The following is an 18,082-nucleotide window of genomic DNA, read 5'->3' on the forward strand; positions in this document are numbered from 1 at the left end:
CATCTTCAAACGGTACAGTATTGATAGCTAGAAAAGTCTTTTATTTTGATTTATTACTATTTAAAAAGTAGAAAATATTTTCCAAAAAATTAGGAAATAGTTTAGTCAGAAAAAAATAAATATCAAAGGAGAGATGGAGTAGAGAGAATTTTAAAAGCTAAGAAAAACGTCTCTGTGGTTTTAAGAAAATTAAAACTTAAATAAATGGGAGTTATAACAAAATACTATCAATTCTTATTTAACATATTTACATTTTAAACTAATTAAAATAGTCACATGGTATTGAGGGAATTCAGAATTCCTTTTAAGTTGTTTTTAAAGTATACAAAAGGTAAGTCTTCAAAAATTGGTACTTTGCTTAAAGTGATTGTGCCTTAAAGTTTAAATCACTTATCAGGATTGACATGTCTTTTTGTTTGTTTGTTTTAAAAGCATAAGCTTGCTCTGTAATATTGGACTTGTAGGTTTTGATTTCCTTCTGCAATATCTCTTAACTTTGAAGGTGAAACTTAGCACAGAATTTTTGATGCTTTGCGTAATAAACATATATTTTTAAAAATAATGACAAAATTTATTATGGTATAATCACATTTTAATAAGGTTTCCTGTGCATTTCACGGCAGATACCTTCACTCAGCCATGATTATATACCGTGACTTGAAGCCCCACAACGTGTTGCTTTTCACCCTGTATCCCAATGCCGCCATCATTGCCAAGATTGCGGACTATGGGATTGCTCAGTACTGCTGTAGAATGGGGATAAAAACGTCAGAGGGCACACCAGGTGGGTGACAAGGTTTGTGTGATAATTCCCTCTTCAGAATGGATAACCACTGACTTCAGTTGTGAGTTCAGGAGAATCAAGAGAACACTGTAGCCTATCACACTGTGAACAGATATTTGTTGTGACCAGAATGTGAATAATTGTGACCAGTACGTTTGTGAGTTTGAATATTATATCCTGTAGGGCAAAAAAATCAACTGATGTAATTTTCCAGGGTAAAAAACAAATTAAATAAATAGAGTATGTTTTATGTCAAGTTATATTTTTAAAAGTTGGACTTAAAAATGTTTAAATACTCCAGAGGTGGTGAAAAGGAACCTCAAAGTTTTAGTGAGGCAAACCAAATTCAGGTTCGCAAACCCTTTTTTGTAACTCTGAAACCCAAATAACTTTGAAAATCCAAAGTTTTTTTTTTTATAACTGATTTGGTGGCAAAATCTGACCCGATTGAATTGATCCTTGTTAGGATCTTTATTTCTCATATTCACTGTGAATGTGTGTATGTTTCACAGCAGAAATATAAACATGTTTGTTTGAATACAGGGTGTTGGCTCTGATCCCACTGAATTTTATGTAATTTGTTATATGCATTATTACTTTCTTAAATATGAAAAAGTATAAATTCCTAAATACTTCTAGCTCCAAGAGTTTCAGGTAGGGACTTTGGGACTGGAGTTCTTAGTTGCACTGTTCTTGATACAAGCATACTTTCTTATTCTTTTTAAAAAATTTTTTTAATTAAAAAAATTTTTAATTTAATTTTATTGGAGTATAGTTGATTTACAGTGTTGTGTTTCAGGTGTACAACCAAGTGATTCAGTTTTACATATACATATATTCATTCTTTTTTAGATTGTTTTCTCACAGAGTTTATCACAGAATATTGAGTAGAGTTCCCTCTGCTATACAGTAGGTCCTTGTTGGTTACCTTTCTTATATATAGTAGTGTGTGTATGTTCATTCCAAGTTCCTGATTTATCCCTCCCCACCACTTTCGCCTTTGGTAACCATAAGTTTGTTTTTGATATCTCTAAGTTTGTTTCTGTTTTGTAAATAAGTTCATTTGTATCATTTTTTAAAAAATTAGATTCCACATATGAGTGACATCATCTGAGATTTGTCTTTCTCTGTCTGACTTACTTCACTTAGTATGATAAGCTCTAGGTCCACCGTGTTGCTGCAAATGGCATTATTTCATTTTTTATGGCTGAGTAATTGTCCATTGTATATACGTACCACATCTTCTTTATCCATTCCTCTGTCGATGGACATTTAGGTTGATTCCATGTCTTGGCTATTGTAAACAGTGCTGCAGTGAACATTGGGGTGCATGTATCTTTTCAGATTATGGTTTTCTCAGGGTATATGCCCAGTAGTGAGACTTCTGGGTCATATGGTAGTTCTATTTTTAGTTTTTTAAGGAACCTCCATACTGTTCTCCATAGTGGCTGTACCAATTTACATCCCCACCAATAGTGTAGGAGGGTTCTGACTGGTACAGTAATTTAAACCTTCAAACATTGAACTTTGTTTTTCTTTCTTCATAATTTATAGGTTGTTAATGCTTCAATACTTAAAAGTACTGTAGAGTCATGTTACTATGTAAAATGAGACATACCCATTTTGCGTACTGTTATATTTATGGTCTCCAGAAATCACAGGCATCATTTTCTTACCTTAGATTTTAATATTGCTTTTAAGTGTCATGCCCAACTCTTTTTTTGTCATGCCTGCTGTAATACTCCTATTACTTTAACTGTAAACTGACTTTCTACCAGTGAAAATTCTATTTCCTTTGTTCTTGGGTTTTCATGATCTTATACTCAGACATGTTCTTTCCACGTGGAGTTCTCCCTCCCTTTCTCAGCTCTCTTTCCTCTTCTAATAATAGATTCAGCAGAATCTCAGCTTCCGATTAGTAAGAAACAGTCATAGGGCAAGTAATCTGTACAGACATCTTGTCTTTCAGATTTCAGTTTGCGTGGGAATAGAAAATTGAAGGGTTGATATCTGTTTAGTGGGGGGCAGCTCTAGCTCTGGAGAAATCTTACATGGTTAGTTATTTGTAAATAAAATTACAGGTGGCTTTACATCATCTTGATGATTGAAGCTCAGTTAAAACACATTCTTAAGACAGAAGAAAGTACTTTAGAGGATATCTGACTAGGCAAAATTGTCCCCTACCCTCTTCCCCTTTCCCCATTTTTGTCCTTAGATAAGCAAATGGCCCCAGCTTCCAATGCCTGGTTTTATTTTTGCTCCAAATACATATCATCTCTTTCATTGTACATGGCTATCTGTTGGAAGTAGAGTGTGCATTCTCATAAACATTTCAAAGTATATTTTCTGGCTCAAGTGTCTCTGGGTTGTTCAATAATAATAAAATAATTATCTCTTCAGCAACTGCTGTGTCCCAGGCTCAGGGCCAGATACGTTAGACACATGGTATCCTATCCTCATGCCAGGGCTGAAAGTTAGCTTTTATCTTCTCATCTATAAAATGAGGAAGCTGAGGCTCAGTGAGATTGTGTAACTTGCACAAAGTCATGCAGTAAGTGGCCAAGATAAAGCTCAGTCTAAATGACATTTGAATCCAGAGCTATTTGGCTTTAAGTCCTATACAGGCATACCTTATTTTATTGTACTTTGCTTTATTATGCTTCGCAGATGTTGTGTTTCTTACAAATTGCAGGTTTGTGGCAACCGTGCATCAAGCCAGTCTGTCAGAGCTGTTTTCTTCAACAGCCTTTGCTAACTTTGGGTCTCTGTGTCACATTTTGATTATTCTCACAATATTTCAAACTTCTTCATTATTATTATGTTTGTAATGGGGATCTGTGATCAGTGACATTACTATTGCAAAAAGATTGTGACTTGCTAACAGCTCAGATGATCGTTAGCAGTTTTTAACAATAAAGTATTTTTAAATAAAGGATTGTGCATTATTTTTAGACATAGTGCTGTTGCACATTAATAGACTTCAGTATTGTAAACATAACTTTTATATGCACTGGGAAACCAAAAAATTTGTATGACTCACTTTATTGCGATACTTGCTTTATTGAGGTGATCTGGCACCAAACCTGCCATATCTCCAAGGTATGCCTGTAGTCGCTCTCCTGGATCACATACAACTATGACATACACTTAAAGAGGTTTACTTAACCTTAGTTATTAAAAATCCAAATAAACAAAGCAAAATTACAGGGCCAGAAACCACAAATATTGTCACGTACAGGTTTGGAAGAATAGTCTTAGAAGATGGGATTCCACAGGCCTCGTAAACCCACCTAGAAATGGGCACATGACGGCATTCTTCTCTTGGAAGATCTGCTCATTACTGTCATGTCTCATGAAGGTGGGCCAGGCCACTCATCTGGGGCCTGCAATTCGTTCCCCCTGCCCCCAGCCACGTCACTGTGTTCGTGGAGAGGAAATCCTGCTGTTGAAGCCTCAACCCCCTACTTGGCAGTGGACCTCTCTGATCCTTGTAGATTGTGCTCCCTCAGTGGGCTGGGCAAGCCAGCAGTCAGCTCATTTCAACTCTGTTCAAACTCATGGCCCTTCATTTTATGTGTCTTCCTGGTTTGGGTCAACACCTGTCTATAGTTCAATATCCAACTGATTTTTCATACCAAGCCAGATACTTGTTCCTGACCCCTTTTAATCTGCTGTATCAATGTGCAGTAACACAAGTATGGAGAAAGATCATGACAGGGAAACCCAGAGCCCGATTCTTTCTGTTCTGCCCGCTTTTCCCCCAGGCTGCTTAATACATGGTAAGCATTTTTCCTTGCTATATCTTGGACCTTCTCTTTATCTCTACTGTATTTATTATTGTTAGAGCACTTCTAATCACCTCAGCCCTAAACTCAAATTAAAAATTTTAAATAACAGTAATTGTCACCACTGCTGCCACCATCACCAAACTTTTCCTTCCCCAGAGCAATTATGTTTGAGAAGAAAATCATTCCCTCTCATATGATTTTAGTTCTCTCCTTGTCTTTTCCTTTTTAATGGATCTTCCTGTTAATGTTATACTTAGAAACTTTATGAGAAACAAAATATAAGGTTTAACTTGGAAATTTTAGAGAAACAAAACACCATGTGTTTGTTATTGTTAAACTTTTGTGAAGTTTTATACTAACTCTTACTGTGGTGCATTAACACCGTGTGTGCATGTGAGTGTGGGTTCATTGCTGTTGTCTCAGGGAATATGGTAATGGGAGCAAACCTTTCGTGGCACGAACAGAGTGCTTGTCTCATGCTTAGCCCTTTGCATAGGTTGATTATCTCAGTTAACCCTCATGACCCTCTGACATGAGTCCTATTATTATTCCTGGTTTACAGATAAGGAAACTAAATAAAGCTTAGGGACCATTAAAAATGTCTATAGGGTCACATAAGACACAAACCCAACCTTCCTGAGAACACAGCCCCTGGCCAGGTACCATCATAGCTGGAGCACAAAGGTAGAAACAATTCGGTTATTGGCAAGTACCATAGCAGTGTGTCTGTCTACATTTTCAAAGGTAAATATGGGATGGAAACTTTCAACTTCAAATAATTTGGAGAGATTCAACTTTAAGTCAGTCAAATGGGTATGTATGTATTATATCCTGTTAGTAGCAACGGTTAATTCTGGGTCTTATGACAGTTACACTGTTGACTGAGATGGATGCTGACTGATGGCTTTCACCCCGCCAACATCCACAGAAATACAACAGTCTTTGGGTAAACAAAAATGTTATTCTCTGGTTATACCTATCATCTGATAGAAATTATGAAACATGCTCTACTCAGACTTTTTGGAAAATAAAAAAGAAAGTATATGTTTCTGTGTACTTTGTGATATATAGTCAGACCTAATTTATAAATTTCTCATGTTTTTGATCTATGGATATTTTAAATGCAGACTTCTCTGGAAAAGTATCTCTAAATATAGTTTTTAGACAAATGCATCATATTTTCCCAATTATTTTAACATTGTGACTTGTAATAATTCTCTAAGGGAAAGGTATTCTTATTTTTTATTCATTTATTCATGCATCTGGCAATAATTTATTGAATGTTTACCAAATATCAAACTGGTGTCACTACTTAATAGCTGTGTGGTGCTCAAGATTCACTTTCTGGGGTTCACTTTTCATTTGTGTAAATTGTGACGAGAAAAATAATGCCTACCTCAGCGTTGTTTAAGGGTAAAATGAGGTAACCCATGTAAGTAACATAGAGAAGAGGTGGCATGTTGCAGTTGCGCCAAGTGTGTTAGCTGTTTTAGTGGTGAACTTGGAGAATGGGCATTAATAAATGTAAATTTTCATCTCCAGAAGCACACGTTTTGCCAGGAGAAACAGGGCTGTAAACAATAATCATAAAGCATTGTATTAGTTTCAGCAGGAGATCTAGTTCAAGGTACAGTGATAGTGCAAGGCGCAAGTGGTTAACTGAGCTATGGGTCGTCAGGACTTCCTTCATAGAGGAGGTGACTCTGGAATGACATCTTAAAGGAGAAGTTTGAGGTTTGAGTAAATAAATAAGTAAGTGGGAGGAGACATTTCAGGCAAAACGTGCTAAGGTAGAAAATGACTTGTCTCATTCCGATAACTGCAAGAAGTTCCATGCGGTCTAAGTGACAGATGGAGGATGGAGGATTCTTTGGTTATGTTTTTCAATTCTGGCTGTATATTAGATAACATGTAGGGCTTAAGGGATATATCCCCTAGGGTTGTGTCCTTTACAGTTGTATTTTAGTAGGTGTGGAGCAGGGGCTCTCAATGTGGCCACATGTTTGAAGCTACTGGAGGACTTTCAAATGTACGGGTAGCAGGACCCCATGCCCAGGATTCTGATTTAAATAGTTTGGGTGGAGCCCAGACATTGAGGTTATTTAAATGATCCCCAGGTGATTCCCATCTCTTCATCATATAAATAGTGTCATTGCCTCTATAAATCAGTTATAACATGGGCAGCTCAAATTGTGGTATTGTCTCACATTGGGGAAAATGTTATTTGCAGAAAAACTTTTAACAAGATGATTAGCACTTACTCTAGATTTTGAGAGTATTAGCCTGTGATATAAGCAAAAAGTTATGAGAGTAAATATGAATAGCATTTAGACATGTTCAAATAAAAAGAGCAAATGTCTGTTTTAAATTAATCTTTCTCAATGGTGCACATTCTAGGCACCGCAGTGGATTCTGGAGATAGATATATATGACCTAATGATTATTGACTGTCTAGATTCTGTTAAACTTGGGCTATGAAGTCAGTGTCTTAGTTTGAATCCTTGCTCTACCACTTACTAGCCAGGGCTGGAGAAATTACCTAATTCCTTTCCTTGGTTCAACAGTAGTACCTAATAATAGTATCTGTAGTAGGGGATTGTTGTGAAAATCAGATGAGAAATTCATGTAAAGTGTTTAGCACAATGCCTGGCACATTCCTTAGGTGTCTTTTCTTTCCTGGACTCTCTGCTCTGTCTTCTTTTTTTTTTGCGGTATGCGGGCCTCTCACTGTTGTGGCCTCTCCCGTTGCGGAGCACAGGCTCTGGACGCGCAGGCCCAGCGGCCATGGCTCACGGGCCCAGCCGCCCTGCGGCATGTGGGATCTTCCCGGACCGGGGCACGAACCCGTGTCCCCTGCATCGGCAGGCGGACTCTCAACCACTGCGCCACCAGGGAAGCCCTCTGCTCTGTCTTCTTAACACAGGGGGCCCCCTTCTTAACACAGAAGGCTCTGTTTGCCTTCCCTTTCCCTGTCCTCTGAAGGGCATTCAGAAAACTCATCTTGTTTGTTTGCTCTCTCTCAGAGATCACTGTCTTGTGTTCCTGGTGTCCAGAGTTTCATACATGTTGTCTAGTTATTTCATTGTTTTATGCAGAATGGTAAGTCTAGTCCCTGTTATTCTATCTTACCTAGAAGTAGAAGTGATACATGTTTAAATAAATGACTTATTTGAACAGCCTAATACAACGTACATTTAGGATTTTAGTTAGTACTTAACATTTGTAGTCTTTGAGGGGCATCAGTGCTAAAGAGGGTATCCGTGTAGTACAGTAGCATGGTCCATAACTGCCATAGATCATTCACAGTATTAGATCAGGTGACAACACTGTTCTTTTGTAAACAGGCAGGAAATGTTTCTATTTCTAGCCTTCCAGTGACAAGTAACATTAAAAGTGTTCATTTCCATCCCAAATTAAATTCAGTGGTGAATACATTGAGTAGCTTGAAATGTTATTCTTCCTGTTACTACTATGGTGACCAGTATACTGAAAAATAAGGCAAAAGTTTTTGAAGAAATTGCAGTTGCTTTTCCAGGGAAGTCCTCAGTGATAAGGATACATGTAGAGTAGCTTGGAGGATCTTATGGTTTAGATTGATAGTTAAATGTTATGTTGGTAGCTTAGGTCTTGATGCCCTCAGTCCCCCTCCCCTCCCCATTTTGGTTGAAATACTCCATGATGTTTTAAATTAAGATTTGATTTGCAAAACATAAGGTTGTGAGTTGAAAGCAGCAAATGCTATTGAGCAGGTCAAAAGATGTGTTTCTAATAAATTAGTGGAAATAACACTCCGGCAACAAAGAGATATATCTAGATTTAATGTGCTTGAGTGTTTTATATACATACTGTATTGTAAATTCTGCGTCTTTGTTTTCTTTTTCTACTTAATATTTCAGGGACGTCTTTCTGTGTCAAATATCAGTTTTAACAGTTACATAATATTTCAGTAATTTACTTAACCACATCTTGATGTATATTTAATTTTTTCGAACTTTTTGATATATTGAAAGGCTTTAATTAATAGACTTGTAAATTAAAAATTTCCCATTTATGAAACTAATTTTTAAACATTAAATTTCTAAAAATCATATTGCTGGGTAGGCATATTTTGAATTTTGAAATACTAATTACCTTCTAGAAAGGTTTATCAATTAAAATTCCCTCAAAACTTGAATTAGAGCACCTATTTCCCATTCTGGGTTTGTTATTGTTTTTAATCTTCATGAAGTTAATAGTCAAAAAGTGATAATTTAATGTTTTTATTTTTCAAATATTTATATATAGAACATAGTTGGTTTTCCTTAGATTGTTGACTATTACAGGTAATGTTGAAATTACTTTTTTTTCCCTGAAGTGCTTAAAAATGATTTATCTCTATTGCAAAATGAAAGGTTTTATTTTTCTTTCAGAGAATTTCAGGCATGAACTTACACCTGAGAGAGAGGGCTTTTATTCGTTTTATTCGAGGTTTTCTTTTTAGTGTTCAGTTGGGTTCAAGGAGCAGAGTCACAATTCTTGGAATGATAAGGCCATTAGCATTGCAGCCAGGTTAAAGTGACTTGGAGTGAAGTCTAGAAATCTCCCTCCTGTCTCCTCCTCTGTTTGAAACACTGCTCTGGGAATAGTTATTATTAAGAATGATGTAGACTTTTCCCCCCTCTTAGGCTTTATTTATTTAATTATGAAATATCACTTAATAATTTATTATTGAATGTTTATCCTTATTATTCTTCAAGATGGACCTTGGGGTGAAATGTCCTGGGACAGGGCTGTTAATTGACTTGATTAAGATGTCTTCTTATAGAGGTGATGTGGCCTGTTTAGAACTCATCTTCCTGTCTCTTCATCAGCACATATGCCTAAGTATATACCTCCCTGGGTGTATAAGTTCTGGGGTTGGGCATATTTATTAATATGTCTGTTTACTTTCAGGGTTTCGTGCACCTGAAGTTGCCAGAGGAAATGTTATTTATAACCAACAGGCTGATGTTTATTCATTTGGTTTGCTACTCTATGATATTTTGACAACTGGAGGTAGAATAGCAGAGGGTTTGAAGTTCCCAAATGAGTTTGATGAATTGGCAATACAAGGAAAATTACCTGGTAAGTTTTATTTTATCTACAATAAAGATTATTATTATTTTTTAATAGCAGCTTCATTTCCAAGTTATTTAATTGTAGTTGTATAGTAATTCATTTCACAGCTGAAAATTTTTTTAGTGCATGAATATTCTTAAATTCTGTGACATATTAATAAAATCATATGAGAAAGATAGAATTTATAGGGCTTCTTTTTAATATTCCAAATATTGATATATTTGGTATTATATTTAGAAGAATACTCAGAGAAGGAAATACTATTAGAACTCCAGGTTTAGTGACTTTTCTTCTTGTAAGGAGTTACTAAGTGTCCATTAGCTTGGGCTATTTTCATTTTCTTGGAGTGAAGTAATTTCTATGCAGGAATGGAAGCTTGAATTATTTACAATAATAATTTTTAGTAGTAAATATTAGTAAGAATTAGTAAATGAGTATTTAATGAAATCAAATCTCATTTTGAATGGTTGCCTCATGCTTTAAAGAAATTCTAGGGCTTTGTCATTCATTCCTTAACTCTTCAGTTCTCATTCTAAAGTATTCTTTTAAATATATTTAGTTTCTCATATTTTCTGCTTTTCTTTTCATTTAAGAAAAGTTTTGAGTGTATACTATGTTCCATCTGCAGGGAATACAGCTTTAACTATCTCCTTCTGGGGAACCTTTAAAGATTCCCAACAGAAGGAAATCTATTATTATTCGACTAAATTTTGTGCACAATCTAGGTCATCTCCCTCATTTTATCAGTTAGCTTTCCAGTGAAAGTTTTCAGGTCTGTATTCTATACCAATCAGAAAAATGGCATACCTCTTATAAAAAAAACAAATGTGCACAAAGTGACTGTGGGGGTAACTTTGGATTAAATGGATTAAATGCTTGTCTACATTGAATATTAAAATAAAAAGTATTTGCAAAGCAGTCTATTATATGAACAAAAGTGTTTCCAAAGTCTATTTGAAATGAAGGTATGAAAGGAAAATCTATTTTTATTCAGTTGGTATTTGTGTCTCTTTTTATACTGTAAAAATTAAGAACTCATTCTTGATGTCTCTAGTGGAGACAGTTAACAAAATTAGCTTTAAGAGTGATAAGTAGATTCATGATATATATGGGATTATAGAGATCAGTGGTTCCTTTGCAATGTCTGGACCTCTCATACACATTGAGAAGAAATAAAATAATTGTTCTGATTTGTCCAGTGTTTAAGCGTGATATGTTTTTTAATGTTTTAGATCCAGTTAAAGAATATGGTTGTGCCCCATGGCCTATGGTTGAGAAGTTAATTAAAAAATGTTTGAAAGAAAATCCTCAGGAAAGACCTACTTCTGCCCAGGTATTTGTGTAGTCAAAATTTATCAGTATTTTGTTCAGAACATCAAAAATATATATGTAATATTCAAATATATATACTCAAACATATAAACAAACACACACAGTTTAAAACAGTTATAAAGCAAAACTCCTCTATCCCGTCACTACCCCAGGCACAAAATAAAGGGCCAACACCCCAGAAACGCACATATGCCTCTTTCTGATTGCATCACCCTCTTTTCTCTATATGTAGCCAGTCTCCTGACTTTCATGATAATCATTGTTTATTTTTCTTTTTATGATTTTACTACCCAGTTTATAATTTATTTAAAATGGAATCATAGTCACGTGCTGTTCTGAGTTTTTTCAGTTGTTCTCCCAACATTATTTTGTAAGCTTCATTCATGTTGTTGAACATAGCTGTTGATTACTTTCCCTACTATTCCATTCCATTGTTTGAATGCACAACAATGTATTTACCCATGATCATATCAGTGGGTATTGGTATTGTTTCTAGTTTTTTGCTATTATAAATAGTGCTGTTAATGAGTGCGGTCGTACATGTCACCTAGTGCAAATTGTATCAGAATTGCTTTGTGGTATCTAACCAGGAGTTGAATTGCAGAATCATGGGATATGGGAATATCTAAATCATTTCTTGAAGAAGTTGTACTAGCTTAACAGTTCCATCACCTGTATATTAAGGTAGCTGTTTTTTTTAATATATTCTCCCTAAACGTTGTACTATCTGACTTCTTAATTTTTTCCAAATAGATTCAGTCTTGTGTATTGATTTACATTTTCCTAATTACTAATAAAGATGAGCATCTCTTTATATATTCATTGGTCACATATATGTTTCCTCTTCTGGAAAATGCCTGTTCATTATTTAGCCATTTTTCTATTGAGTTGTTTTTGTAAAAATAAAATTTAAAAAGCGCTTCTTTATACATTTTATACTAAAACTTTGTTGGTTATATATGTTGCAAATTTCTTTTCCCAATTCATGGTTTGCATTTTTATTTCCTAAAGAGTGCCTTTTGATTAACAGATTTTCTTCATTTTAATAGAGATAAATTTAACAATACTTCTTTTTATGGTTATTAATTTTAGGGTCCTGTTTTAAAAGGTCCTTATCTCTCTCAGAGTCACAAAAATATTTACCTATTGTTTCTTCAAAATGTTTAAAAGTTTTGTTCTTAATAGTTAAGTTCTGAATCTATCAGGAAATGACATTTTAATCTAGATCCAATTTCCTTTTTTCCATATAGGTAACCAATTTTAACAGCTTCATCTATGAAATTGTTTCTTCCTTTGTCTTCTACTGATCTTTTTATTTTCCATTTCCACTCTGTAATATACACTCAAAGATAAACACACACACATTCTCTTCCATTGGTCAATTTACCTGTTCTTCCTCCGGTACAATCCTGTCTTAATTCCTGAAGCTTTATAATAGTCTCTTTCCCCCCCTTATTTTTATCCTTTAGGAATGCTTTAGCTGTTCTTCAGTCTAGTTTTTCCATATAAAATTTTAAATCACTTTGTCAACTTTTATGAAAAATTCTATTGTGCTTTGGATTAGACTTGCATTGAATCTGTAGACAATATCCTTATGATATATTGTCTCTCTATTCTTGAATATGGGTTATCTCTGTATTTAGGTCTTCTTAAGTGTCTTTCAATAAAGTTTTATAATTTTGCATCTAGGTCTTGCACATCTTTTTCTGGATTATCTTGCTATAAATTGCTTTATACTCAATTCCTGGCTTGAGATGTTTTTGAATCACCCAGGTGATGAGAATCTGGTCTACAAATCTTGAGAACAAGCTTATTAATTAATAAACAGTTTCTCAGGGTTCTTTTGCTCTCTCCCACTGTGTCTGTAAAGTCCCAAGGCAACTTTTCTTATAAACCAGTGAGAGTGGGAGTGTGGAGTGGCTTTATATCTGGTTCTCATTTATTCTAAATATGCAGTCCTTTTGGGATCCCAGTTTTATGGGAACAAGACTACATTCTCCACTTTGGGCAGGTCATAGGTTTAACTCTTTCCCACTGGCCTCACAAGGCACTAAAAACCGCACATCAATTTTGCTTCAATAGACAAATGCCTAAAGGGAAAATTGGGCTTCAGGGTTCATCTGACCTCTCTGGATTCTGTCTTTCATTAATATTTTGGCCTGAAAATTCTATATGGTGTTGTCAGATCTTTAATGTTTTTAAGAGATTAAAAAATAATTTCTTCAGCATTTTAAGTTGTATTCAGCTGGAAGTTTTGTCCAAATAACCTCTTCCACCATATTATTGGAAACAGAACTCTTACTATGTTTTAAATGAAACAGATTTTAATAGATCAAAATAAGAGCTGTTTTTATGTTGTGGACTCTCAATTTTGTATAATAATTCATTGAAAATTTTTTGTTCAATTTTAAATTTCCTACTCAGAAATAGCTGAGGACATGTATACACTGCCTTTATCAAACATCATATAATCATCTTGACTAGTTGCCTTACTGACTTTTTAATTTTGGTTGCTACCAGTGTTAATTACACAGACTTTAAAAAAAAATTATCAAAGCAAAATTTTCCAGAGCTTAATTATTATTTTACTTTTTCTTCTTTTAATTTTCACTTATATTTCACCTGTATTTTACAGATTACATAACAATCTTGAGGGTTTTTTTTAGCACATGACAGTTTTCAGAAACTTTCACATACCCGTTTAGTCTTTAGAATACAGTGTGTACTAGGCAAGGTGCGTAAACTCATCACCTTTGTCAGATGAGTCACTGGGAGAAATGGAGCTGTCTTGGAGCCTCATGAGTGGCAGGTAAGTGGCTGTGACGCAGGGCTCTAATTCCATTTTCCTGACCCCTGGTTCTGTTTCCTTACACTGGCTCTCTGCCATCTCTTTAGTTCGTTAGTGCTTGAAGGAAAAATATAAAAACAGAATCTAGAGGTGATTTGTGAGTTTTGTTACCAAAATCAAAATGTCTTTTCCCTTCAACTGGTAGAAGGTGTATTCTATCGTGGGCCCTTCAACATGATGCGTCTCTGCGGTATGAAACTGAATGAAGAATAGTTCCTGACTCTGCTAAATTCTGTTCATTTGGCACTTTTGAGATTTTCTTTTCAAGTTACAAAACATACCATATGTACAAAAGTGCGTATATCATGCATAGCTTAAAAATAAGTATTATCTTAATATCTATAGTTTGATTGTTAATCTTGTTGCTCCGAATGGGTCACAGTTTAAATAAGATTTAGGTTTAGTGCTGTAACATTTAATACTACATTATGCATAATGATATGATCTTTCAAGAGGGCATGTGTTAACCTGATGTGTGTTATTTTGTTAATTTTTAAACTTTCTCAGGTCTTTGACATTTTGAATTCAGCTGAGTTAATCTGTCTGATGAGGCATATATCAATACCTAAAAACTTTACTGTTGAATGCATGGTTGCTATGAATCATAACAGCAAGAATGCAAGCATTTGGCTGGGCTGTGGGCACACTGACAAAGGACAGCTCTCCTTTCTTGACTTAAATACAGAAAGATACACTTCTGCGGTAAGTCCAAATACCATTTAAATTAGTGAAACTCCAGAAAACTCACTTTGCAAATTATTTTAAAGCATGAACCAATTGAAAATTACTTAGGGGTACTCAGTGTGCAGGTGCGAAGTGTCCAGGACTTGAAGAACCGGCATTTGGTTTTGGACACAGCTATTTGGGTTCAACCGCTGGGCAGAACCTTTTGTCAGGGGCCCAGCCAAGAACCAGGCCCGTGAGATTCCCGAGGGTGTCCATGACTTTCAAGTGGACTGCAGTGACTGGTTCTTTAAAAAAAAAAAAAAGTTACTTGCGATAATATATATATATATATATATGTGTATATATATATATAATATATATATATAATATATAATATATATATAATATATATATATAATATAATATAGGAGTGTTATTAAATTAGCTTCCTGTTAAAACAAGTGTATTCACATGAAATGAAGTAGTGTGTGTTTTATTTTAAAATCACAGTATATGTGTGTCTTAGGTCAGGAATGCTAGAAACACAGCCTGAAACAGAGAATCTTATATGAGTGATTCAAGGAGAGAGAAACTTTTAAGGAGGTATGGGAAGCCACATAGATCAGGGGAAGAAGCTTAGCAAAAATGTAGTGTCTGAGGAAGTCTAGCCTCAGTCTTTACCCACAAGAAACTCTGGAATGTGAATAACGGCACAGATTTATCCCTTCACCAGGCAAGGGGTCCAGTATTTCATTCCCACTTATCAGTCAGTCATCAGCTGCAATTTGCCCAAGGGTAGGGGTGGCATAACCTCCCAACCATTTCTTAACAAGCCAGCTCCCATGAGCTGAAGGTAGTGAAGGGTGCAGCTCTGAGCTCTTAGTAGCCAACACTCAGAGCAGCCGGGGGTGGGTGATAGAGGAGATCTGGGCATGGCTTCTGCAAGATGGATCAATAAATTATATTGGGAAATATAAGGTAAATTTCTAGACTTACCTTATATTTCCCAATAAATTATATTGGGAAATATAAGGTAAATTTCTAGACTTAAAAAAACCTTATATTTTGACTGTTGCCTTGAAAGAAATGTTGTACCTAAACATTATTCTTAAGGTTGAACAATCCTCTTATATTATTTTGATGGAGTGGGAAATGATACTGAGAAGTAATTTTCAATTTTTAGTTTCAGGTGCATTCTAGGCAGGCTTTTTTTTTTTTTTTTTGCCAGTTAACTCATTTATTGTTGAAAGTTAAATAAAATTGGCATTGTTTTAAAAATGAAAACCAAGAAAGTAAAAAGAGTTAAGTATGTGGATTACATAATATTTTCATTCTATGTAAGTTCTAGTCACTTAAGCTAGAACCAAGTCCTTTAGAGCGTGTTTTCTTTTCTTAACAGGAAGTTACTGATAGTAGAATATTGTGCCTAGCCTTGGTGCATCTTCCTGTTGAAAAGGAAAGCTGGATTGTATCTGGAACACAGTCTGGCATGCTCCTCGTCATCAATACTGAAGATGAGAGAAAGAGGCACACTCTTGAAAAGATGACTGATTCTGTTACTTGCTTGTATTGCAATTCCTTTTCCAAGCAAAGGTAAGGTAGTGATTTTGACCATTGGGGGAAAATTACATATCTTTTAGATGACTTAATTGTGTGCAAAATTGTTACAGTATCAAGAAAGGTTGCTCATTTTTAACATTTTTCCATTGGTTGCATATATTAAAGGGAACTATAGGAGGCCACGAAGATATTTGCATTTTTCTGTATACAGATCAAGCTGAGACAGTTAAAAAATAGGTCAGTCATTTCTTCAGGCTTCCAGCCTTGCTCCTGGTTTTATCTCAACTGTGGCTCTAACTCTTCACCACTCAGCACATCAGTTGATTTTTGTAGAGCCTCTTCAAAAATGAGTTCTCATTCATTCTTACTTTGAATACATGTATATCAATAAACTGTTAATGCCAGTCTAAAGCATATCACTTAACTAACTACCAAATTGGAAAAAAAACTTCAGTAGATGAGTTCAGAAGTTGTCAATAGTGAAATGGCTTAACCATTATCAGTCGAAAAGATTTTATCTCAGGAATTTATCGAAATGGCAGAATTTCAGGTGTAATAGGTTGGTTGCTGTAATATTTGGGGCAGTATGATTTCCAGGAGCCATTTAGATTATGCACCATATACTTCTCTGGTTTAAGTCAGTACTGGAAAATAAAAAGTATTAGAAAAATGTGAAGTCCAAGTTTTTGGTGGCTAAAATATAAACTCCACTGGCAATTTTGGAGTTGAAATTATTTGGATACTGTCAAATAAAAATTTCATCAGATGAGGTCAAATAGGCAAGGAAGACTTTATATTTAAGATTATTGCAGTAGGGGAGAGGGATTGGACTCATCTCTGCTGAAATAAAAGGTGGGAGATTTTTTAAACCCTGTAATGAGCTAGTGGAAAAGTACTGGAGGACATTGGGGGAGGGGGAGGGGGAGGGTCAGTGTGATTAGGTTATCTGTGTTTGCTGATCGTTGCTTATTGAAGTAGGCTCCTACCCTCCCACAAAGAATGGGAGAAGGGGTGCCATCCTTCCTGATGACATTTCAGAGAGGGCACCCAGATCCTTGAGAAAAGACATTCTTGAGTTGTAAAACTTGAAGAAGCTCTACATCTTAAATGGGCAGAGAAAGAAGTTGCAATGTAAGTTTTCTCAAGTAAATGCTCTAAGGAAAAGGAGGTAGAGGCCAATAATCAGGAAGAAACCTATCTAAAGTTTAGTTAAGGTAGGTGGGATGTTAAGACCATCTTGGTCAATATAAGCATTATTTTTGTAACAATTCTGACATTTTTTCTTTTAGCAAGCAGAAAAATTTCCTTTTAGTGGGAACTGCTGATGGCAACTTAGCAATTTTTGAAGATAAAACGGTTAAGGTAAATGTTGAATGCATTCTGCATGAGAATTTAAGTTCTTTGTTTTATGTTTACTCATCACCACCTTCCTTCTAACTGATATAAACTCCCTGAGATTCTGGATCATATATTCTGCTTTTTACCTTTCTATTGCTTCAGGAAGTGTTGAACACAGTACATTCTCTATAAGTACTTACTGATTAACTGTATATTTTATAGGAATGAACCAAGGATGAATTGATAAATGAGATCTGCTTTATAAGGTTAGGGATGGAAATAATTCCATTTTTATATAAGTGAAGTAGATAATTTCTTATAAATACATTGTGGAAAAAACAGGGGAAACACGTTTTAAGTCTGGCTTGCTACCAACCTGTTCTTTCTTTTTTTTTCTTTTTTTTAACATATTTATTGGAGTATAATTGCTTTACAATGGTGTGTTAGTTTCTGCTGTATAACAAAGTGAATCAGCTATATGTATACATACATCCCCATATCTCCTCCCTCTTGCATCTCCCTCCCTCCCACCCTCCCTATCCCACCCCTCTAGGTGGACACAAAGCACTGAGCTGATCTCCCTGTGCTATGCAGCTGCTTCCCACTAGCTATCTATTTTACATTTGTTAGTGTATATATGTCAGTGCCACTCTCTCACTTCGTCCCAGC

General features: G+C 35.3%; 1 protein-coding gene across 1 annotated transcript in view; it reads left to right on the top strand.

The window, feature by feature from the left end:
• The window catches only part of LRRK2 (leucine rich repeat kinase 2), a 153,818-nt gene that overhangs the window by 121,115 nt on the left and 14,621 nt on the right, over positions 1-18,082 (top strand). Inside the window, exons 41-46 of the mRNA XM_060024585.1 lie at positions 624-784; positions 9,505-9,675; positions 10,902-11,002; positions 14,357-14,551; positions 15,915-16,108; positions 17,365-17,437. Coding sequence (XP_059880568.1) covers positions 624-784; positions 9,505-9,675; positions 10,902-11,002; positions 14,357-14,551; positions 15,915-16,108; positions 17,365-17,437 — 895 coding nt within the window. The remainder of the gene's footprint in view (positions 1-623; positions 785-9,504; positions 9,676-10,901; positions 11,003-14,356; positions 14,552-15,914; positions 16,109-17,364; positions 17,438-18,082) is intronic.

Source organism: Delphinus delphis, chromosome 11 (genome assembly GCF_949987515.2).
Source record: "Delphinus delphis chromosome 11, mDelDel1.2, whole genome shotgun sequence".
In the NCBI taxonomy this organism is placed as follows: Eukaryota; Metazoa; Chordata; class Mammalia; order Artiodactyla; family Delphinidae; genus Delphinus; species Delphinus delphis.